General features: G+C 37.5%; 1 protein-coding gene across 5 annotated transcripts in view; it reads right to left on the bottom strand.

The window, feature by feature from the left end:
- TBC1D5 (TBC1 domain family member 5) overlaps positions 1 to 26371 on the bottom strand; it is a 591406-nt gene that overhangs the window by 333514 nt on the left and 231521 nt on the right. For all 5 annotated transcript variants that reach the window (XM_027549609.1, XM_027549590.1, XM_027549600.1 and 2 more), the window contains one exon: positions 22166 to 22297. In XM_027549609.1, the coding sequence (XP_027405410.1) occupies positions 22166 to 22262 (97 nt within the window). In that variant the 5' untranslated portion in view covers positions 22263 to 22297. The remainder of the gene's footprint in view (positions 1 to 22165; positions 22298 to 26371) is intronic.

Raw genomic sequence — 26371 nt, forward strand, 5'->3', positions numbered from 1 at the left:
TGTAGGTCTATCATATATGGACTTTATTATGTTGAGATGATTGCAGCCATGAAATTAAAAGATACTTACTTCTTGGAAGGAAAGTTATGACCAATCTAGACAGTGTATTAAAAAGCAGAGACATTACTTTGTCAACAAAGGTCCGTCTAGTCAAGGCTACGGTTTTTCCAGTGGTCATATATGGATGTGAGAGTTGGGACTATAAAGAAAGCTAAGCACAGAAGAATTGATGCTTTTGAACTGTGGTGTTGGAGAAGAAAGACTCTTGAGAGTCCCTTGGACTGCAAGGAGATCCAACCAGTCCATCCTAAAGGAGACCAGTCCTGGGTGTTCATTGGAAGGACTGATGTTGAAGCTGAAACTCCAATACTTTGGTCACCTGATGCGAAGAGCTGACTCACTAGAAAAGACCCTGATGCTGGGAAAGATTGAGGGCAGGTTGAGAAAAGGGGGCGACAAAGTATGAGATGGTTGGATGGCATCACCGACTCAATGGACTTGAGTTTGGGTGGACTCCGGGAGTTGGTGATGGACAGGGAGGCCTGGCATGCTGCGGTTCATGGGGTCGCAAAGAGTTGGACACAATTGAGCGACCAAACTGAACTGATCTAATAAATCTCATGTTTTATACAAAAATAAAAACAAATGGCTCATGAATCTAAATGCAAAATATAAAACTTTCAGAAGAAAATAAACAAAATCATCATGACCTAGGGTTAGGAGAAGAGTTATCTAACATGGGGCTTCCCTGATAGCTCAGTTGGTAAAGAATCCACCTGTAAAGCAGGAGACCCCGTTCAATTCCTAGGAATATCCACTGGAGACGGGATACCCGCTCCGGTATTTAGCCTGGAGAATTCCATGGACTGTATAGTCCAAGGGGTTGCAAAGAATCAGACACAACTGAGAGACTTTCACTTCCACTATCTAACATGAGTTTTATATGTAACACCAAAAGCGCATATTTCATCAATGGAAAAATACAGCAGAATAAAACAAATTCCTCTGTGAAAGTCTGTTAGAAGGGATGAAAAGACAGGCCAGAGATGAGGAAAAAATATGAGCAGGTCACACATCTGACAAAGCACTTGTATCTAGAATATAAAAAGAATTCTCTAAACTCAACAGTAAAAAAAAAAAAAAAAAAAAATCCAATTTGGCACACAAGTTGAACAAACACTTTACTAAAGAGGATATAGATGGTAAATGCACACAAGAAAAAATTTTCAACATCATTAGCCATTCAGTTCAGTTCAGTTGCTCAGTTGTGTCCGACTCTCTGAGACCCCAAGGACCGCAGCACGCCAGGCCTCCCTGTCCTTCACTAACTCCCAGAGCTTACTCAAACTCATGACCCTCGAGTCGGTGATGCCATCCAACCATCTCATCCTCTGGCATCCCCTTCTCCTCCCACCTTCAATCTTTCCCGGCATCAGGGTCTTTTCAAAAAATTAAACCACAATATAATACTATTACATCCTTATTAGAATGGTTAAAAATTCCTGACAATATAAAAATACTGTTGAGGATGCTGAGCAACAGGAGTTTTCACATGTTGCTGATGGAAAAGTCAAACAGTAGAACTACTCGGAACACAGGTCAACAAAACGTAGATCCACACAAAACCCTGAACACAAACGCTCCCTGCAGCTTTGTCAGTAACTGTAAAACCTGTAAGCCACCCAAATGTCCTTCATAAGAGAACAAACGACAGCACATTCACACGAAGGAATTCCATCCAGCAATAAAAAGGAAGAGCTACTGTTTATCCAGCATATGCAACAACTTAGATCTGAAGTTTGTGAATAAAAAAGCCAGTGAAAAAGTGTTATACTCTACATGATTTCACTTATATAACATTCTTTAAGTGACAAAACTATCATCCTGGAGAATAGACCAGTGATAGTTAAGGGTTAGAGTTGCAGGGAAAAAATCTAATACACAATCTGAGATGTTGTTTAGGTTTTCCTTATATTTACGGCTATTATATATTTCCTTTTCTACTGAATGTATGCCTGTTCATGTCATTTACTTACTAATAAACAGAAATTCTTTCTATATCTTGGATATCAAGTTTTTGTTAGTTTTTTTAATATTGTTATCTTTCCCCAGATTGTAGCTTGTGTTTTCACTTTCTTTATGATATCTTTGGAAAGAATTTCTTGATGAACTCAATCTAATTCTACATAATTGTCTTTTGTCTTAAATATTTTGCTGCTCTAAAGTATAATCATAATTTGGGAGAAACCAGTATTTCCCATAAGTTGTGAAAAAGAGATTCATTCTTGTTTTCCCCCATATGGAAAATCAGTTGTCTTCAGCACCATTTAATGATAAGCCCATTCTTTACCACTGATCTGCAATGCCAGTTTTGCCATGTATTAGATTTTAATACATGCGGTGCCTGACTTTCTGTTCTTTGTGCTGGTTTATTTGTCAAGCCATTCCCACCTGTGCCTGTTACAGAGTACACCTTTGTTCTTCACAAGTGTCTTGGCTACTGGACATTTCCTTCCTGTATGTAAATATCAGAATCAGACTACAAAGTTACTGAAAAAACACTGATGATATTTTGACCTAAAAGTACACTGAATCTATGTATCAACTTGAAAACAACTTACTAGCTCTGTGACAATGAGCTATCCCTTCCACAATCGTGGTGAAGTCTCTGTATTTATCCAGGTCTTACATGTCTTTCCATAAAGTTTCATAATATTCTCCATAAAAGTTATCATATTTTTATTGAATTTATTCAAGGATATTCATATTTTTATACTATAAAACACTTTATTACTTGTGTATTTCTGAGTGCAAGTGATATTGCATGTTAATTTTATATCAGGGAATATTTGTAAAATAAATTGTTAATTCCAATGGTTTATCTATAGATTCTTATCTTGTTCCCATTTTTAAAGAGAACATTTTAACTATTTCATCATTGAGGATGGTTTTGCTATAGTTCTTTTATACATGTTCTTCTTCATAGTATGGAAATTATTTTCTATTCAACATTTGCTAAGCAATATTCTTTTTATAATATGGACTGTAGCCCACCCAACTCTTCTAGTCATGGAACCCTCCAGGTAAGAATACTGGAGTGGGTTGCCATTCCCTTCTCCAGTGAATCTCCCAACCAAGGGATTGAACCCAGGTCTCCCGCATTGCAGGAAGATTTCATTACCATCTGAGCCACCAGGAAATGCGGGCAATAGTTTCTCTACATCTACTGAAATGACCTTCTTCTTTATTTTGTTAATAAAGCTGAATGACTTTAAAAATTTTTGTAAGGAACAAACCTTACACTCCCAGGATAGACAAGATTGGATAAGATGTCATCCTTTTACGTACTGCTCCATTTAGTTTACCAGTATTTTATTTGTATGATATTCATGCACAAGAATAGCTTGTATTCTCATAAAGCCCTTGTCTGATACTGTTATAAAGGTTATATGAGCCGTGTGATATGAATGTGAGAACATTCCCTACATTTCAGTTCTCTCAAAGAACTTTTAATGAGAACAAAATTGTTGTTGTTGTTTTTTTTAGTAATCATCTGTCTCCAAATTGGGACTAGTGTTTTCTCTGTGGGATATGATAAAGTATTTTTTCCATTATATTAATAGTTATGGCTTCACCAAGAATTTTTTTCTTATAACATTTGTGATCCACAAAATACAGTTGTGTGTATTGTATAAAAATCACTCTGACAAATAATTTTTCCCATTTTCAAATAAACTCTTTGTACATGATATAATATTTTTTGTAGCCATAGTCTTTTATGTGAGAAATATAACTCAGTAAGCAATGAATGTACTCTAGCTTTACAAAGTACTTAGTATTTTATGTAAAATGTACTTAACTGTCTTTAGTCACTTTTAATCATTCTTTTCTAATACAACTTTTTCCACTTTGTTTTAGTTTTCAAATTTCTTACCATAAAAATTTTCACTAAATTTTCTTGCTGTCTTTTTAATCAGCATATAATTCTGAATAAATTTTAGAAAGATATTTTCCAGGTTCATAGAATCTTTCTGGAAATTGACAAAATTTAAACACTTGTTTAAAAATTTTATTTAAAGATCTTATTAACTCATTTCACATATATTTTTACTCTGATAATCACAGAAATACAAGGAAACTATAATGTTTCCTTATTTCCCAATGAATTATCTTTGAGTTCTCTTATTTGAGGTCTCTTATTTCTTCTATTATTTTTCAGTCAATAGTTCTAGATTTGCAGTTAATTCTTTCCTGTCACATTATCCTTTTTTGATTGGTTCTTGTTAACATAAAATACTTGTAAAACTGCTTGCTTACATCTTTGCTTCAGCATCTATAGCAGACTGCTGGTATAAATGATCCTGATTATCACACGCCTCTTATGATGCGGTTTTCCAGATCCTTCCATCAAGCGGCAGTGGCATCATGCCAGTGATGTGTTTCTTGGTCCATGCATGTCAGGTTTCTCTCCATGTATTTATACTTCTCACAGCAGTGCTTGGTCACACATATTCCTAAGTGTGTAATTATTCTTAGTGCTACTGTGAATAGATTCTTTTGGCTTTAAATGATTGTCAGATTGTTCACTGCTAGTCTACAGAAATGCAATTTTGCTGTTGCTCTATTGTGGCTGGCACTGGTACTTGCTGTGGCCGACAAAAGGCTGTAGAGGTTTCTCAGAGCCAGTAATGAGCCTGGTTCTCACAAACCCTGCAGTGTCTGTCTGTCCTCACAAATGCTGACACCACCAGTAATAGAGTGATGGCTGGACCACTGAAGGATGAAGCACGTGGCTCAGTCACTCTATCATGTCACCTGTCATCCAATCTCCAGACACCCAAGTGAGGCCAGTCTGGACCAGTCATTCCCCAAACACATAGGCAAGGTGAGCCCATAGCAAAAGAATTACCAAGCTTAGGCACTTTCTCATTAGCAATCATAAACACTTCTGTTTTACAGAACTGAGTTTAGGGATGGTTTGTTATATAGCAAACTGATAGCCTACTGACAAGTAAGATGAACCAAATGGCCGAGTACATACCAAGCACATAAGTGACCAACACAGCTCATTTTAGTTACTGAGCTCAGCTATATACCATTCGGAAACACGTTCAATCTACCAGTGCAAAATACATCAAAAAGTAGTTCAAGGAACCTCTTAGAAACTAATTCTAAAATTGCAAAAGTTTTACAATATGCTTTTAAGAAAAGTATTTTGTAAACAGAATAGAAAAACATTTGAACTTTAAAAATCATTTGTAAACAGAATAGAAAAACATTTGAACTTTAAAAATCAGAAAAGAAAAGCTAATCTTCTCCAACTATGTCTCAAATCATGCCTCAAAACTTTTTGAAACGAATTAGGACACACATATGCAAATTAAAAAATAAAAAATTTCTCAATAAGAAACGTTTATTTCAGAAAGATTAGCAGTATCACTCTTCATACGAGTGAGTATTAAATAAGCAAACTGCGGCCCATGAAGACAGCATTACACTAAAATATTACAAGGTTGCTTTCTTTGCAAATGACTCATCTTCTTTAATCACTTTAGATATCAAGTAAATGATCTTAAATAAACATCTTCAGAACACAATTGTCTGGTATTTGGAAGAGGTTTACTTTTCAAGAAAATTATCCAAAGTCTAAACATGAATAATGCATTTTGATATTTAACCACATACATGAAAGGAAATGTTAAAGAGTTCCCTATAATACATACTTTTAAGTCACATTTTTTAAAAAAAAGGACTTCTTAAAGTCACTTTGTTTAAAAAATAAAGTGATTAATATCAAGGTAATATATCTAAAAAGTAAACACAAAGACATTTATTAGCAAAGAAACAGGAAAATTTTAAAATAACCCCGCAACACTTTTGTGTTTGCAATTTATCAAGAAATATTGTAAAAGAACACAACAAATGTTGGCTCATTCTGGAGCTTCTTTGTCATCATTAATGTATTCAGGTTTTCACAGCTGAACTGCTATCCTCTGAAAAGGTTTTCATGAAAGGAAACTCATATTCAGTGTTTAAACAAAGCTGTCAGGTTACCAAGACTAAAACTTGTTTGAGTGTCCAGAAAATCTTCTCTTAAAAATAAAAACTATGTTGGTTTTTATTTGCAAACAAAATAGAATAAGGTTTTGTTTAACCATACGTATTTATTTGGGGGGAAAATAGAGAAAGAATAATTTTAACATAAAGTGAGACTATTTTGAGCGGCTATTTTGTTTCACTACTGGTCCTATTTCTCAAATTGATACAAATGATCTCCTTCTGTTTCTGTCTATCTGCTTGCCTTGTCAGTACAACTAACTGTCAGGGTTGGGGAGATCTCCACCATCCAAACAGAAGATGTGCAGTTTGTAACCTGCTTAATTTGCCTTATGTCCTACATGCCCTCAGTATGGTGTTCATTAAAATCTCAGCTGTTTTGTTCATAGCAGTGGCAGCCTAAACATAGGCTTATTTTTCTTTGTTAAAAGGCCAGATTGTGCATAAATATACCCCTAATCTGTGTGTGTGTGTGTGTGTATGTGTGTGTTAATGGCAAGAAATTAAACCAAGTATGTAAATGCTTGTTGGTGTTTTCATTACTCAAGCCAGGCATCTGAACTCACTTAGTCCCTTGCCTAGATATTAATAAAAATAGCACCTCTCAGTCTTTGGAGAGAGGTTTAATGTAACAGCCATCTCTAAAATCAGATAACCTATATTAAGCACTGCAAGTTGGTGTGCTTGTTGGAAATTCTATAAATTGCCATTAACAACCATTTAAGAGTCCCCATTCCTCCCCCTCCAAGAAGCTCCTGGTAGGCCCTAGGTTTCCAATCTTAATTGCTTCCATGTATTTGATTATATAAAAGGTTTAAATGAAACCTACTTATATTGCCTTGGCAATATGATAAAATGGCTCAAATCAATTACTTTTTTTTTTTTGGCTTGAAGAGAAAACTCAAACCTTTACATTTGATTGGCCAACCCAGCTACTGAACAGAATTTCTGTTCAGTTCTGATCTGTTCACAAGCAGACTTTAATATTTACTAGTAGTAAAAAACACTATTTTACTATTTTAAAAACTTTACTAAGCTTTTAAATGCAATATAAAAGCATCTCAATGATTCTATTACACAAATAATTTCAAAACTCATGTATGAACTGTATAGTTAACAGTGTTCACATGTATCAAATTAACCCCATACTGAAATCATTAAAAGTATGAAAATGTGTCAAATATTTAATTACTACATTTTTGTGTGAAGTTTATTAACAAGACAAAAGATTTATTTTTAACTTGTTACTAAGTTACTTGTGATGTTAATTTTAACATGCAATTAATTAAATGTACATAAAGAACTATTAAAATATACCTGACAGATGCAAAAAATAATTTAACCTCAGAATGACTAAAAACTAAATACTGTATACTGGTTGTTTTGACCCATACAATACACATTTTTAAAATAAGATTACATTAACTATTAAATATAGCTGCCTGAGTATGACAACCATAATTATATCTTCGAAAGTTTTTCTCAAAAGCTATCAGATTAACTGATTGCAGAAACTGCCCTTAATAGACACAGATTGGAGATAATCCTCCAAGTATCAGAAAAAGCACATTAAGCAGTCTTCTCTTCACTCCTAATGTTAATTTGTGAATCATGTGAAGTATGCGGACTTCTAATACTGCTCTCTGATGGAAAACAAGCAAAGACTTTCACCTTAGTGGTGATGTTGTACTATCATCAATCCACCCAGGTTTAAGGGAAAAAGAGGTTCCCAACCAAGAGCACCAAGGATAAAGCCTCACCACTGAGGAGGAGCTGAACGTGAGGGGTGACGCGAGTTGGAGTGAGTCCAGCAAGAAAGAGCTGGGCACGGGTAAGACAGCAGCCTTGACAGGAAGCAAGGCCACCACAGTTTCAGGTTTCATCCTGAAGGGCAGGAAGGGACTTCTCAACACACTATGGCAGGCAATACTACGTCTAAGTCTGAAATCTGCCCCATTCTCAATGTCATAATTGGGAGACATCTAGTTATAAGGCTCCATCAAAAGATAACATAAAACATCGATTTCTGCTTTATTGACTATGCCAAAGCCTTTGACTGTGTGGATCACAATCAACTGTGGAAAATTCTGAAAGAGATGGGAATACCAGAACACCTGATCTGCCTCTTGAGAAATCTGTATGCAGGTCAGGAAGCAACAGTTGGAACTGGACATGGAACAACAGACTGGATCCAAATAGGAAAAGGAGTTCATCAAGGCTGTATATTGTCACTCTGCTTATTTAACTTATATGCAGAGTACATCATGAGAAACGCTGGGCTGGATGAAGCACAAGTTGGAATCAAGATTGCCGGGAGAAATATCAGTAACCTCAGATATGCAGATGACACCACCCTTATGGCAGAAAGTGAAGAGGAACTAAAGAGCCTCTTGATGAAAGTGAAAGAGGAGAGTGAAAAAATTGGCTTAAAGCTCAACATTCAGAAAACGAAGATCATGGCATCTGGTCCCACCACTTCATGGGAAATGGATGGGGAAACAGTGGAAACAGTATCAGACTTTATTTTTCTGGGCTCCAAAATCACTACAGATGGTGACTGCAGCCATGAAATTAAAAGACGCTTACTCCTTGGAAGGAAAGTTATGACCAACCTAGATAGCATATTCAAAAGCAGAGACATTACTTTGCCAACAAAGGTTCGTCTAGTTAAGGCTATGGTTTTTCCTGTGGTCACGTATGGATGTGAGTTGGACTGTGAAGAAGGCTGAGCGCCGAAGAATTGATGCTTTTGAACTGTGGTGTTGGAGAAGACTCTTGAGAGTCCCTTGGACTGCAAGGAGATCCAACCAGTCCATTCTGAAGGAGATCGGCCCTGGGATTTCTTTGGAAGGAATGATGCTAAAGCTGAAACTCCAGTACTTTGGCCACCTCAGAGAAGAGTTGACTCACTGGAAAAGACTCTGATGCTGGGAGGGACTGGGGGCAGGAGGAGAAGGGGATGCAGAGGATGAGATGGCTGGATGGCATCACTGACTCGATGGACTTGAGTCTGAGTGAACTCCGGGAGTTGGTGATGGACAGGGAGGCCTGGCGTGCTGTGATTCATGGGGTCGCAAAGAGTCGGACACGACTGAGCAACTGATCTGATCTGATGCTGTAGAACTAAAACTTCAGGAACAAACTCATCAGGACTTATTCAGCAACTGACAGAAAGTCCCCCACTCCCAGTTTGGATAACCCTTGTGTTCCTCTCAGCACTGTGGGGGTCGTTTAGCCAGGATAACAAGTTAACACTGAGTACACAAGTTTCCACAGGCTAAATCAACCTTTCCCAGAGTGAAATCAGAGGATCCAAGACAGGGTCTCTGTACTCACATGAAGAGGAGGAGGAGAGGAATGAGGTACCCACATTAACCCATCTGAATCTCCTTAACAAAATCAAAGAGAATAATGTGACAGTTCTTCACATGCGCAAAATGACTGGACAGCAATACAAAATTACTTACAAGAAATATGAGCAACATAAAAAGTTGGGAGTTATGTTAGAGTATACAGATCAATTCTGATAAATTTTCAAGTATGATATGACTATTCCCACCACCTTTTAATAATGAAAGAAAACAAAGTAAATTGAGATGTAAATCACTTATTGTGATATATATACATAGTGCTTCTGGTGTATAGAAACAGGCCCACCAGTTTTAAAGGCACTGTGAGGTCTGTGACTCTCCTGTACGTGTCCGAAAACACTGCCAGTCTTCCTGCTGTCTCTTGGCAGCAAAGGGAACAGTGCCGTGGTCCTAAAGAGCCTCTGTGCTCTGCCTATTCATCCCTCCCTCCTCCCTAAGCCCTCCCAATCTCTGATCCTTTCACTGACTTCATGGCCTCGCCTTTACCAGAAGGTCCGAGAGTTGAACCCACAGTATGTAACCTTTTCAGACTGGCTTCTTTCACTTAGTGACATGCCTCTCAGGTTTCTGCTTGTCCTGCTACACCCTAATGGCCCCTTCAGTTTCACGGCTTAGTAATAATGACATTGTACACACATACCACTTTGTTCGTCCATTCACCAACTGAAGGTCATCTTGGTTGCTTCCAGTTTTGGCAATCACCACTCAAGCTGCTAGAAGCACTGTGTGATGGTTTATGTTTAGACAATTCATTTGGGTGAATATCAAGGAGAGCAACTGCTGGATCTCACACTGAGAGTAAGTCCAGTTTTGTAAGCAGAGGTCACACCATCCTCTAAAGTGGCAGCGCCGCTCTGTGTGCCCACCAGCACTGAGCAGTGACCCTGTTGCTGCGCCCCCTCCCTGGCACCGGGCACCAGCATCTTGGACCTCCGTCATCCTGGTAGACGTGCACTGCTGTCTCACTCTAATCTGCGATTCTCTGGGGGCCTATGACGTGGAGCATCTTTTCCTCTGCTTATCGGTATATTTTGTTTCACAAAATGTCTGCTCAGATATTCTGTCCATTTTTTAACTACTGGGTTTTTGTTTTCTTATTTCTGGGTAATTAAATTTCTTTGTCTGTTTTAGATACCAGTCTTTTATTAGATAATTTTTGTAAACAATTTTCTGCCAGTCTCTGGCTTGCCTTTCAATCCCTTTAATGTCTTTCAAAGAGAAAAAAAAGGTTTTAATTCTAATGAAACCCAACTTATCAATTTTTTCTTTCATTGATCATGCTTTTGGTTTTGAAACTAAAATGTCATCACAAAATGCAAGATCATGACGACTTTCACCTGCGTCATTTCTCAGGCGTTTTATGGTTTCACCTTTAGGTTGATGATCCACTTTGAGTTAACTGTTTCTGAAAGGTATAAAATCGACGCCTAGATTTGTTTTAATTGGCTTTGCTTCTTCGTCAGTATCAGTCACTTAGCTCTGCTTGTACGGGTCTTTCTGCACTCACTATTCTCAAGTCAGACACGGTCAGTCTTCTTCTAACTTTGTTCTCCTTCAATGTTGTCTTGTCTGTTCTGGGTGGGTCATGGACTTGAGCAGAGAAATCCTGTGTAGTCTCACACTGGAAAGTGATTAAACAAATGTAGAAAACCAGGCTGCAAAGTTCTTTTAGCCTCTTTAAGAACTTTCTTTAAATATCACTTCATTAAAAAAAAAGGAGGGGGGGCCCACAGGCTACTCACAAGGTGCTTCTGAAATGCTAGAATCTTGGCATGCAACAAATTAATCCTCAGACCTGACAATGAATGAACACTTTAAAGGCATATTATTTTCTTTCAAAAAGTTTTGGGGGGATTCTCTCGCAGTCCAGTTAGTGGTTAGGACACAGCACTTTCACTGCCATGATCTGGGTTCAATCCCTGGTCAGGGAACTAAGATCCCGCAAGCCACACAGCCAAAAAAAAAAAATAATAATAATAATTTAAAACAATTATTAAAAGTCAAGATGGAATTTAGAGACCATGTATAATAAGAATCAAATGAGAACTGCTTACTGTGTAGTGAGTGCAAGTCGCTCAGTCATGTCCAACTCTTTGTGACCCCATGGACTATACAGTCCATGGAATTCTCCAGGCCAGAATACTGGAGTGGGTAGCCTTTCTCTTCTCTAGGAGATCTTCCCAACCCAGGGATCAAACCCAGGTCTCCAGCATGGCAGACAGATTCTTTACCAGCTGAACCACAAGGGAAGCCTAACAACACTGGAGTGGGTAGCCTCTCCCTTCTCCAGCAGATCTTGCCAACCAAGGAATCAAACTGAAGTCTCGTGCATTCCAGGTGTATTCTTCACCAACTGAGCCAGGGAAGCCCAGTGTGCAGTACACACAGCAACTAACTAAAAGCAGCAGTCTACCCTTGAAACTCAAAATGCCATTTAAAGAGTCACCTACACTAATTTTCTACTATTGCTAAATAGACTGTTCTTCTAGTAAATTACTCTATTTTGACCCATCTGATCTGTGAACACCCTGGTAGACTGAATTCAGAATTTAGGGCATAAAATGAGAGTCAATGGATTGTATAAAGAGTCTTGAGCACTGAAAAACTAAATATACTCCTATGAACCTCTTTCCTAGAAATGAGAGATATATTTAATTTTTCAAAGTCTAGACTCCCCAAGCCTCTTGCATTTTATATTTAAATATTTACTACCTCATTACTCTTCTGCCTATTTTCTTTTCTTATTTGCAACTTTAGGAATTTCTGTCATTAAGCAAAGAAGGAAAGGAAAGAAGATAAAAACAATAGAAACATTCATCAATCAAATTAGGCAAAAAGACTGTCAAACTAATTTTTTAAATTACAGTATTGAATTATCTGGACTGTTTTTATCTCCCTTGCACATAAAATCACCACTGATTACATGACAGTCAATCTTGTTCTCAGGTTTATGGAGAAGAGCAAATATTATTAATTATGGCTTGGTTGACCATTCATCTCCTCTGCTTACTCTGCATATATAGAAACAGAAACAACCGTTTATTCCTCCGAGTATTCTGATCTCAACATTCAGAGTAGGCCAGACAGAAAAGTGAACTCTTCATTAAAAATATCCATGTCAAAACAGAAAATAAAAGTCAAACTGAGAATTTAAACACATTTTTGTTTCCTACCTTTTTTATATGCCACACCATTCTGTTCCTTTCCATTAGCATGATTATTTTAATTATTAATTTACTTGCAATAATGATAATAATTTAACTATTAATTAACTTAACTACTTATGATATTCAAGAAGTCAAACAGTACTTCAGTACTAAGCAAAACCCGGATAAAACTGAATACAAAACTTTCAAGGACCCATGTTCTCTTATTTTTAAATGGTAATTAAAAGTTTCTGATACTATTTACACAATGATAAACAGGACATGCATTGGTAAGTGCCAAAAGGTATTTGTTTTATTTACATCTTACAGGCTTTGCTTTCTGGCTCTGTGCTTTCTCTTCCATCCCTTTTTATCCAGCAGCAATTCCACAAAATCACTCAGCCCATTAAAAGTTTCTTCCTTTCTGCTATAAGGAGCCAAGAATGCATTATTACATTTTTCTGTGTGAAGTATGCTATTAAATAATAGCTTGTGCACTAATTAAAGCAAATGTAATTGTGAGAACACATTGACGTTGTTAAAGTAAATTAGCCAATTTGTTAATAGTTTCATTTCAAGTGACCTTAATTGTATTAATTGTGATACTAGCAAATTAAATTGAAGAGCATTAAATACATTGTTCTAATATGTCCTAGAGGAACAAATTTTCCATTACTTCAGCAAAGAGAAAATAAAGATTATTTGCACCACCCACCGAAGTCTCCTACACATGGCGTACACAATGGGTCAAGCAGAAAAGGTCTTATCAAGACAGCCTTTATTGTTACTATTTTAATATTAGTAGCATGCCATAAAACAGATCACATAGTAGTAACTGAGCTTTAGATAAATGGTTAATTCTATGACATTCTTTTATATCAGGTTAAGCAGAAATTACTTCACTATTACAGAGTTAAAATTATTGAGAGTGAGGGAATAAAGATCAGCATAGAGGACTACAATATGAAAATAAATTTAAAAATACAACTCTGTGTAAATCAGGCATTACTTAATAAATGCTTAGTGTCAAGTCATATGATACATCATAAAAAAAGCTATGGCCCTCATTCTTGAAAAGAGATTTAAGAGTACAACAGAGAGAACAACAGAGATGCTACATAAACTGTAGTCTTCAGAACGCTATCCACACTGGCTAACAGAAGCCCCCGAGGTGGGCCCCTGCTGGACCCTCCTGCACGTCACCCCCGTGCCCCAGACATCTTCAGACAACCTGAGTAGGACAAGAGCATACCCACCGTAAGAACCTCCTCTCTATGAACTGTTTCCTTTTCTGTTGCTTCTTTCTTTCTGCCTCTCTGTGCCCACGTGGCCCCTCTGTCGCCATCTCCGCATGCCTGGCTCCTTGCTGTCTGTCATTCACATGTAACTGACCAGTCACCTTCTCAGAGGGCGCTGCTCTGAATACCTGCAGTATGCACCCAGCGTTCATTACACTACCACTCTAACTGCTGCCTAGCACTTATCATTCTGATACTTTTTCTTATTTTTCTACTTTTCCACCTTTTTCTTTCTTTTTTTTTACTGTCTCTCTCATGCTAAAATGTCAATTTCATTCAAAGAGAGCACCTGGACTATTTGTTTAATAGCCTATGCCCAGATACTAGATGATCAATCAATTTTTTGAATGAATGGATAAATAAATATCAAGTTTTGTGGCCTGCAGCTCATACTATGTATGATAAAATATGTGTCTCTCTGATCTCTACTCATTTATTGAGTAGAAGTGAAACTTCTTAACCATTATGTCACCACTCTAATTGAAAATCTAAGTTCAACAAAACAGATGTATTCACAAGTCTAATTAAAGATTCAAATTGTTACTAGTGTTCTAAGCTTGGTCAAAATCAGTCATGTTCTATTTTCCTGTTTTTCTGGTTCCACTGATGAACTAGCAGAAAGCAACTAGCATAATTCTTTGATACGAAATGCACTCGCAGGTCACTTCACCTGAGTGCGTCTTTTTGGTTTATGTTTTTCTAAGGTCTAAGATAATACTGTCGCACAAAATCACCTCTGTCACTCTCGTTGTGCCTGATCCAGCCAAACAAAACCACCCATCACACAGCTTCTCACCTTTGGGGACCAAGGAATGTTATAAAGGCTGACTGAGCATCACAGAAGTCTCTCAAAGTATGGATATTCCTCAGCAGATACCTCTGCCCACAGCGGCAGTGGGCAGGGCTACTGTTTCTTTCTGCCACCAGAGCAAGCAGTGAGGTCTCCTTTGCTCTTCAGTTCAGTCGCTCAGTCATGTCCGACTCTTTGTAACCCCATGACTGCAGCACACGAGGCCTCCCTGTCCTTCACCAACTCCCAGAGCTTGCTCAAACTCATGTCCATCAAATCAGTGATGCCATCCAACCGTCTCATCCTCTGTTTTCCCCTTCTTCTTCCACCTTCAATCTTTCCCAACATCAGGGCCTTTTCCAATGAGTCAGTTCTTTCTATCAGGTGGCCAAAGTATTGGAGCTCTAGCTTCAACATAAGTCCTTCCAATGAATATTCAGGACTGCTTTCCTTTAGGATGGACTGGCTGGATCTCCTTGCAGTCCAAGGGACTCTCAAGAGTCTTCTCCAACAGCACAGTTCAAAAGTGTTAATTCTTTGGTGCTCAGATTTCTTTATAGTCCATCTCTCACATCCATACATGACTACTGGAAAACCATGCATGACCACCGGAAAAACTTAAACTCTTAAGACAACAAAAATGAAAAAAAGTTCCAGTACAACTAAAATGACTCTTCACAAAATCCCAATGCTAAAGGAACTGAAAAAGCAACTCCCTCTTAATACAGGGAATTGCTACACTGAATTCAATTAATAAGGAATAGACAAATCAATAAAAAGAGCTCAAAATTTATACCAATTTTTTTTTTTTTAATTTCAAGAGTACATGGGGCTTGTCTGGTGGCTCAGTGGTAAAGAATCCTCCTGCCAATGCAGAAGACACAGGTTCAATCCCTGCTAAGCCTGTGAGCCGCAGCTACTGAGCCTGTGCGCTAGGGCCCGGGAACCACAACCATTGAAGCCCACGCACCCAGACCCCGTGTTCCACAACAAGAGAAGCTGCCGCAAGGAAAAGCCCGAACACCAAAACTAGAGAGCAGCCCCCGTTCTTCACGACGAGAAGAGCCTGTACAGCAACAAAGGCTCAGCAGAGCCGAACATAAATAAATATTAAAAAGTTTTTTTTATTTCAAGAGTTCATTTTACTAATAGTGAGTTTCACTGTTACCATTAAAATGTCTAACTTGCTAAATCTCAATTCACTATGAGAGCATGAACACATAAAATCTACATAAAATCATCTAAATCTAACATTAAAGAGCAAGTTGAACTTTTGTGGCCATGTAAATGTTTACCACTGATATTCAAGCACCACATCTTCATGTTAATTCTGGATCAGATTTTGAGTTCACTTCTACCCACTCAGGTCAGTCAGTGAGCAGTATCTTGAAAATACCTGCCCACTAATTACAGGTCATCAATCCTTTTCCCATCACAGACTGTCTCCCCCTGAAGAGTCTGTAACCAGGCGGTCCTGAGGCACTGAGCACGCTGGGCCCGTGGGGAGCTCTCTCATCTGCAGCTTCCATAATCTTGGCCCCTCCTTTACCTTCCCCTACTTTGACTATTGTCAAATACCGCTCCTTCTATCCAATTTCTGCTCAAGGAAAATTCTGACCCATCAATCCCCATTCTGTTTTCCTCTCTTTGTATTCCTCGGCCGTCTCATATTTGATCTGGTATCTCTGTGGGAAGGCTTTCAAGTCTCTAACTCGCAGCCTTTCACACTGAAGTCTCCTGTTCCCCGCCTTCTTCTGGACGGTGTAATTTAGAAGGACAGGGCACGGTATGGTCACTGCCCTCTGAGGTCACCTCTACCTAGTGTCACACCGCTTCACAAAAGCCATCATTAAGGAGATGTTTAAAAACCATTCAGTTTTTTAAAATCCTTGGTACGGTCATTTAGGAACTTCCAAGTCACTCTCCCATTTATTTAGAAATCTTTATCTTCATTAAGGAAAATGGTGGCTTTGTTGATTTAACAGTCTTACTAACAGTTCTTCATCTATCTAAACTGATGTTTTCCTCAACATCCATAAAGAATTTTTCATTAAGATGATACTTTTTACAAAACTACACAGACAGTAAAAAGATCAGTGGTTGCCACAGGTTGAGGACCAAAGGATGGGGAAGATGAACAGGTAGAAGCAGAGAATTTTGCAGATACTCTTGTGTGACATTGCTTGGACAGACACACATCTTTATACACTTGTCCAAACTTACAGGATGTAAGTTAAATTACCAAGAGTGGATCCTAATGTAAACTATAGAGCATGGGGCAATGGAGGCTCGTCAGCTATCACAAGCACACCACTCTGGTGGGAGACACAGGTAAGAGAGGGGCTGTGCACATATGGGAACAGAGGGCATGTGGGAAATCTGTACCTTTCTCTGACTGTTGCTGTGAAGCTATAACTGCTCTTTAAAAAAGTCTTTGAAATAATAATAATAAAAAGACTTCAAGCCAAAACCTGTCCAAATCAATGAGACCAAAATTACCACAGAGAACTAATGAAGGTGCGGAGCTGGTGAGCTGGCTGCCGTTGAACACTGCTCCCCTGAATCACCAGTCACCACTGCCCGTCACGCTGTCCCACCGCATCTGTGACTCCCAACCGCCCTGTGATCCTCTGCTGCACCTCTTCTAACTCGGTCCCTCCCGAAACTTTCTACTCTGCCCTCTCATAACTCTGCCCTCTTTCCATAACTTTCTATTCTCAAACCCATCCATGAATTCTTCCACCATAAACTTCCTTGGGTACTGTCTACCTCTTATACTCCCATGACAAAGCAACCATCTGCTTTTCATTGTGTCTAAGTCCTAGGCACTGAATTCTGCTGGATGCAATCACACACATTTACAAGTTTGTATCACCTATAAATTATGATGTTTAAATTCACCTTGGTCCCCAAGGTTATATATTCTTTACCAACTCAATCTAACCTTTTTTACTCTCCCCAAATCTTCAAATGCTTCATCTTATCACTCACTATCAGCAAATTACCTCACCCTAAGATATCAAGAAAGATATTAAAATATCAGTGATACTTTATTGCACTCTCTGCCATCAAACAGATGAATGGACTGCACCGAAACACGGTTTCTCCAACCTTCCTGCTATTATAGTGAGAATAAGAATACCCTGCCCCTCTGTACAAATCCATCTCAGCTCTAGACTGCATCTGAAACCAAGCAGAACCCTGCCAGTCCCGTCCCAAGTACAAGGTTCCCCCCTCACCCACTGCCTCTTGTTTGTAGAATAACTGAAATGTCCCAGGCCTCCCTGAGTCACAAAAGCGTAGGCTCAAGCAGTTAACAATTAGGATGACAGAGGCACAGGATCTTTTCAGGGTCTGATGAACACTCCTGAGTGGCTTCACAGGTACTGTAACTGCTATTAGAGGGGAGACGTAACCACAGGGTGCTGCACCTGTAGTCAAGACACAGGCTGCTCTGTCCTGAGCAATCCTGAACCCGTGACTAGCACACTTATAAGACCTGGACTTAAAGAGAAGAGGATTAACACTATAAACTGTATGCATATCTTTGTGGGCATCAGAGTAATTGTGGCTTACTCTGCCCATATACACAGCCAGGCAACGGAAACTATCAACAAAAAGACGCTACAGATTGTCAGCATCTTCCACGTTAAGAATACGGCACCCTGTGTATCAGCATGAAGAAGCTACAGAAAAAGGATCTTTGTTCATAATTCCATGGAAATGGAGCGATGTCTGAGAGGGGTGACGTGTACGAGCACGCTCACAGGTGGTTCACTGTAGGAAGTAGCTCTCTGCAACGGGCCACTCCTGTCACTTTAACAAAGCTGTGTTTTACCTAACCTCTGGCCCGTGCACACGTTTCAAATATTTTGAATACATAATATTTGCCTGACGTGTTGGTACTTTACAGATAAAGAAGAAATGAAGAAGGAGTTAAGAGATCGCCAGATCTCTCTCCCAGCCTCCCCTTCACCAGTCTTATAAGAGAAACTGAGTGAAGAGGAAGATGAGGCAGTGGCAACAGCCTGCCCACAAGGAGGATGGTGACGACTCTGGCCCCGACCGCCCTGCTGTCCCTTTAAACACTGCCACACGGAGCAGAACCTTCGGGGTTGGTTCCGGGACACTAGCCCACCTTCTCCCTGGGCCCTGGACGGGCAGCCCACGTCACACGGCTGTGGACGTTTCAAGTGGCAAGCACCCAAACCTGAGTTCAGTGACACCTCTACGACGTGGAAAGCCACACTAAAGATGGTTAACAGGACCGCATCGTTTTCTTGCATCAACTACATTAAGCTGATTTTATTACCACCAATTTATTCATCAATAAAGCCAGGCACCCATTTCCAGCCATGTAATTCTGTGATATAATAAACCAAAAAAAGGAAGACTTGAGACAAAAAAATTGTAAAAAGGCAAAAATGAAGTAGGCAGGGTGTTCTGAATGTCTTAGATATTTTTTAAGTAGGTTACTAAGTATTTTATACAAGAGCCAAAAAGAAAGCTTTGAAACAGGTATTACATAAAAAGGTATTACATTAAGTAATTATCTGAATACTGCAAAAGCTGTTAAGTAAGAAGGCATATAAAATTAGAGCTAAAAACTCTGGCTGTATGTAACAAACTGCAATTCTTCACAGAGACCTAATAGAGGAAAACGTTTTCTCATCGTGAGTTAACGTTCCAATCTCTTATAAGCTTGGAAAAAAACGAGTGATTCTGATAATGTTATTTCTTTATTGATAATAGGTTAAGTCTCCCTAAGTCTTCATATTGTTTTTAGTTTAAAAACGAGTGATTCTGATAATGTTATTTCTTTATTGATAATAGGTTAAGTCTCCCTAAGTCTTCATATTGTTTTTAGTTTAAAATGATTACTTTTTCATTTAATTAAATCATTAAAAGTTACATGCTAGGACTGAATAATCATGAATAGCTGAAAAAATAAGTTTTTTTTTATGGTTTAAACTGAATTATAGGTAACTTGTCAATTAGTAATACCCTTTGATCAAAGATCTTGAAATTTAAGATGATAATTCTGGTACATAACCAAATTCAATAGAGAAAATGTAATACTTTCTGTGGTGTTTTCAATTTGAAAGAGAAATTCAAGCATTTAAAAGTTTAATTAACATAGAAAATGTGCCCTAAGATTTTGCATGTATATATGCAAATACTTTTTTTTCTGCCCTCACTCACTTCCCTCAAACATCCATGAAAGTAAACCAATGATATGTAACTTTCTCTCTGTCTTATCTGTTATGTGGCTATTTTTGCTAATCCTTTCCAGAATATGCAGAACCATTTAACTCGGAAATGTAGTATATTTCTGTAAATATAAAAATTCAGGTTTCAGAAATTAAAGACTTATTTGTTTACTTCTGGAATATGCAAAAGGAATTTTTTCAAGTCAACAAAAAACATGGTTTCTACACAGAGAAAACACTGATTAAGTCCAGTGTTTGACTACTTACAAAATGAGTCATCTAGTTGCCACAAATTCCCTTGTGGGAAAAGTGTAAATGGCTTCAAATACGTGGAGAACCCCATGAAAGACATATATTAAAATAAACCAACATACTAAAAAGGTGATGATTTTTCAAGTAAATATGACAACCCCATTAAAATGCAGCACAGTTTTCTGCAAAAAGAAAACCTAAGATGAAATAGATGCTTTATATACAATATTTACATATACAATGCACAAAACCCACTACCGTTAGTAACCTTTCTGGCTCTGAAGAACTAGATATTTACATATCTTTCTTCTGCGTGTGCGTGCGCTTATGTGTGTTTTGTGTATATTTTTAACAGTTGACAGCTGTTTTAGAGCATACAGAGATGCCAGGCTGAATGAGGGTCTTGATTACTTCAAGATTAGCTATCTAAAGTTTCTATTCATTTTAAGTGTTGTTAGTTGGAAGAGTCATTAGTCACTTCCTTGTCTCATAGAACATCAGCATACATTTACATTGTTAATGAACATTTGGGGTAAATGAATTAATGGCACTTTTAAACATCAATTCAGTCCTAATAACTTTGTATGTCATAGAAATGTTGGCTAGGATATAAATGAAAAGCCTTTTCAGTAAAGGTAACACCTTATTCCTGCAAACAATAAAGTATAAAATTAATTTAAAATGTTTTCTTAACCAGTTTTTAAAAAATGAACCTCAATATTTAATGACCTAGTCCAGAGAAAAATACACACTTAAAAAAAATGTTTATTCAAAAATAAGCAAATAAATCAGAACATTTTGGTGAAAATATTTTATATATTGATAACACAAAAATGTATTCACTTTTAAAATATGCACTTATGGAAGTGACTGCAGAATGATCTGACTTATTTAATTAAGAGTACTTCTTAAAGGTATGACATTTAAGGAAAAAAGCATCACTAAGGATGACTGTATCGTTCTCACCACTAAAATTCTTTAAATGCTGAAACTAAACAGTAACATTTTTTTCATACTATCAAAACCTTAAATAGCAGTTTAAATAGAAGCAAATATAAAAATAAAATCATGAAAACAAGCTGTACACTATTTTCATTAAAAACAAGGGCATTTGGATGATGTGGAATGTATTAAAGATGGACAAAACAACATCTACACACTCCATAAACTCAAGAGCTTGTGTGCTAAAGAAATAGTTACGTTTAGGAAATCAACTTTTTTTAATTCCCAAAACATTACTTAATGCAGACCTTTACATCAACATAGGAAAAAAAACTATCTGAAGTATAGAAAACATATGTGAATGACTTTGACTAAGTATAATTTCTTAAAATAGATCTTACAATCCTGGTATATGTATGAGTGAAAATGTACAAGTAGTTACTTGAATCATGAATCGACTTCAGCAAATATTTAGTTGAAATAAGGATAAAGCTTCAAGAATTGTCACAAACTTACTCTTTCCTTCTAAGATACTATGTTATCATTAATATTGAGAAAATACTATAAAGCTCCAATACATACACATTTAATACATTTTTCTAGGGTAGGCCCTAACAGAGTTGATCTCTTAACAATTTCCATACATAGATATTTAAAAGAAAAACACAAATTTCAATTATTAAAAAAAAAGAGAAGAATCAGGCAAGTCTTTTACCCTATAATAATCTCAACTTGCTGAAAGAAAGAAGAAAAATCCCCACAAAAATGAACACCAAAGGTTTAGACATCTTTAGAAGATGTTTCACACAGACCATTTTGTATTTCAAAATTCTTATGCTGAAGTAATGAAGCGTTTAAGTTTACGGATTTCTTTTTTTTTTTTTAAGAATGACAGTGCATTAAACATGGGCTAAGGCTAATGTGTCTACAATTAAAAGTTGGCGCTCAGTGTCACAGCGCTCCATATCTATCCAGCAAAATGGTCTTAAAAGTTCTTCTGTGCAGCCTCATCTAGAGGAAGACGTCTAGGGTGGGGCTAGCTGGAGACCCGCTGCCAACTTTCCCAGCAGCTCAGCAGTTATCCGCGCAGGAAACTCACCTCCAGGCTGGTCTGGGTAGCTCGACAAAGGGTCAGTGCCCACCTCTTGTTCTTCTGGCTGCAGAGGATGTCTAGTTTCAGACAAGGAATGATACATTGTGAGAACTGGACAATGTCACCAAAAGTGCCCACCTGGAAGATGAAAAATACGGAGAAAAATGATACTCTTTTTCCTGCCTTGACTAGGAATAAATGCAAAACTGAAATGATTAAGTGAGCATTACAAACATTAACAAGCTTTCTACAGGATCCAGGGACTTTTAATACACACTAGTAGGAAAGAAGTGAAAAAGTAGCACTAAATTTTCTTTTTAAAAATTATTTTCCAAATCTGAACTTCACTGGTAATCTTTACCTCAACATTCTATTACATATGTCTGCGGTATACTCCTGCACAAAAAAGCTGAATTGTAACTTAAACCATTGTCACATTTATAATACCCTTCATCTTGCTGGCAAAATAATACACATTTACCATAGGAACTTTCAAAATATAGAAAATATAGCTAACTAAAATTATTTGTAATTGTATTAGCTGAAAACACCAGTTAACATTTCAATTTATTATATGTATTCTTTCTTTGTTCTGAGCATTTAAAACCCGTAGTTTTAATGTGATCCACCGTGTTAAGTATACTGATTACATAAATTGGCGTATCTTCCTTCCCATTAAAAAGTCTACATTATCACTTCTAGTGGATCCCTAGTATTCTATTATATAGCTGTAACAATTCTTTATTAGTAAACAATCAGGATGCTTTCAACTGCCCAACACTATAAACAGCCTCACAATGAATGTCTTTCATTAATATCTCTGTATTGTATCCATGATTATTCCCCTTCAGGATAAATTCTTATAAGCATAATTACTGAACCAAAGTATGTATTTTTTTTTAAATGTAAGATTTTGTGATAAGTTTTGACAAATTATGATCTAGACAAATTTGAATGTAATAGAACAATTCATTTCCCTTGGCCACTCATCAACAGTAGAAATAAGTAATCTCTTGGGTTTCTTTATTTTTTCTGGATCAATATGATAATCCAGTTTTATACTGCATTTGCTTGATAACTAGTAAGATAACTGAAGATTTCACATGTTTTCTCTGATATTTGTTATTGTTTTTGTGGATGGAGTTTATTATCATGATTGCCCTCATGATTTGTAAGCATGCTTTACATATTAAGGATACTAAAACTTTGTCATATGCTACATATATTTTTCACAATGTATCTCTATCTTCAAATTATGTATAATTTCCTAGACAGAGTAACATCTTTATGAAACCAAAAATATGTGTATCTTCTTTATGGATTCTGCTCTGGTATTAGACTTACAAAGGCAAGATTATGTAAATAACCACCTATGTCTTCTTTTGTTGATTTGAAGGTTTTCCTTCTCAAGTCTGATTCCTATAAGTAATTCTAATTTAAACACTTTTTTTCAGAAATTAAATTGCTGTTGAACTTGTAAGCGACACTATTTATTTTTTTTTAAGTCTATACAGTACAAATGACCTTCCCATATCAACATCTTTCAAAAAACAGACTGAGTTCACTAAATTTCATCCCAAGTAATGTAAGTAACAAAATATTTTAAATTTCCAGAGCAGGGGGGACAGGAAGAGGAAACGTGGAATGTTAAATTGGAAAAGAAGGTCCAGCCAAAATGTGTATGTGATCTTACAGGATAAAGTCTCCACTCCTGGAGGAAAATTCCAGAAAAGCCCACGAACATACAAATCTTTGACCAATTTTTTCTCATCACAAAATACTCCTTTATTCTATTTACGTAATTTCAAAAATGCTCATTTCATAAAATGACTTGAATATTTCCTCATTTTTATCAGAACACTTCAATTCTCACCCACACTCACTCTTGATTAGATGTAAACAAACCCTATCCCTCTCAGATTATGGTTAAACAAAAGGAGAGGTTTAGGCAAAATCAACACTTGGGAAAGTAGAACTTTTGTTGCCAACACAGTGAAAACTTCTAAAGCCATAAATCTAAACAGTTGTCAGCTCTCCCTTCTTATGTGTACAAATCAATTATATATGGAGTACTAACTACACAGATAATCCGCTGGATTATCGAAAAAGCAAGAGAGTTCCAGAAAAACATCTATTTCTGCTTTATTGACTATGCCACGTATCACCACATACTATCACATGACTATCACCACATACTGTGGAAAATTCTTCAAGAGATGGGAATACCAGACCACCTGATCTGCCTCCTGAAAAATCTGTATGCAGGTCAGGAAGCAACAGTTAGGACTGGACATGGAACAATGACTGGTTCCAAATAGGAAAAGGAGTACGTCAAGGCTGTTTATTGTCATCCTGCTTATTTAACTTCTATGCAGAGTACATCAAGAGAAATGCTGGGCTGGATGAAGCACAAGCTGGAATCAAGATTGCTGGGAGAAATATCAATGATCCCAGATATGCAAATGACACCACCCTTATGGCAGAAAGCAAAGAAGAAATAAAGAGCCTCTTGATGAAAGTGAAAGAGGAGAGTGAAAAAGTCGGCTTCAAGCTCAACATTCAGAAAACTAAGATCATGGCATCTGGTCCCCATTTCATGGCAAATAGAGGGGCAACAGTGGAAACAGTGACAGACTTTATTTTGGGGGGCTTCAAAATCACTGCAGATGGTGACTGCAGCCATGAAATTAAAAGACACGTACTCCTTGGAAGCAAAGTTATGACCAACCTAGACAGCATACTAAAAAGCAGAGACATTACTTTGCCAACAAAGGTCCATCTAGTCCAAGCTATGGTTTTTCCAGTATTCATGTATGGATGTGAGAGTTGGACTATAAAGAAAGCTGAGCACCGATGAATTGATGCTTTTGAATTGTGGTGTTGGAGAAGACTCCTGAGAGTCCCCTGGACTGCAAGGAGATCCAACCAGTCCATCCTAAAGGAGATCAATCCTGAATATTCATTGGAAGGATTGATGTTGAAGCTGAAACTCCAATACTTTGGCCACCTGATGCGAAGAGCTGACTCATCTGAAAACACCCTGATGCTGGGAAAGATTGAAGGCAGGAAGAGAAGGGGACAACAGAGGATGAAATGGTTGGATGGCATCACCAACTCAATGGACATGAGTCTGACTAAGCTCTGGGAGTTGGTGATGGACAGGGAGGCCTGGAGTGCTGTGGTTCATAGGGTTGCAAAGAGTCGGACATGACTGAGCAACTGAACTACACATAAGGAATTCTGGGAAAGATACTCTAGTAGACAATCGCAAAATGTAAATAAGCAATTATATTATAAAGCAGAATCTGACACAGTCTACTCATCAAATGAATGAACAGATTTAAAAAGTAAAGTCCTCTCCTATGGAGAAGTCTCATCAAACTCAAACACCTAATGGGGTCAGGTAAATATTATTAATAATTCCAGTTAGCATCCATTAAGCAATGCATATAAGGCAAAAACTGCATTAAACACTTTGTGTATACTCATCATCTTATCTGCTGAACAACTCAAAACTCTGTTAGTCTTTGCCCTGCTTCATTTCGTATTCCAAGGCCAAATTTGCCTGTTACTCCAGGTGTTTCTTGACTTCCTACTTTTGCATTCCAGTCCCCTATAATGAAAAGGACATCTTTTTTGGGTGTTAGTTCTAAAAGGTCTTGTAGGTCTTCACAGAACCATTCAACTTCAGCCTCTATACATGGACATCACCAGATGGTCAACACCGAAATCAGGTTGATTATATTCTTTGCAGCCAAAGACGGAGAAGCTCTATACCGTCAGCAAAAACAAGACCAGGAGCTGACTGTGGCTCAGACCATGAACTCCTTATTGCCAAATTCAGACTTAAATTGAAGAAAGTAGGGAAAACCACTAGACCATTCAGGTATGACCTAAATCAAATCCCTTATGATTATACACTGGAAGTGAGAAATAGATTTAAGGGCCTAGATCTGATAGAGTGCCTGATGAACTATGGACTCGGGTTCGTGACATTGTACAGGAGACAGGGATCAAGACCATCCCCATGGAAAAGAAATGCAAAAAAGCAAAATGGCTGTCTGGGGAGGCCTTATAAATAACTGTGGGGGAAAAAAAATAGCTGTGAAAAGAAGAGAAGTGAAAAGCAAAGGAGAAAAGGAAAGATATAAACATCTGAATGCAGAGTTCCAAAGAATAGAAAGAAGAGATAAGAAAGCCTTCTTCAGTGAT

Source organism: Bos indicus x Bos taurus, chromosome 1 (genome assembly GCF_003369695.1).
Source record: "Bos indicus x Bos taurus breed Angus x Brahman F1 hybrid chromosome 1, Bos_hybrid_MaternalHap_v2.0, whole genome shotgun sequence".
NCBI lineage: Eukaryota > Metazoa > Chordata > Mammalia > Artiodactyla > Bovidae > Bos > Bos indicus x Bos taurus.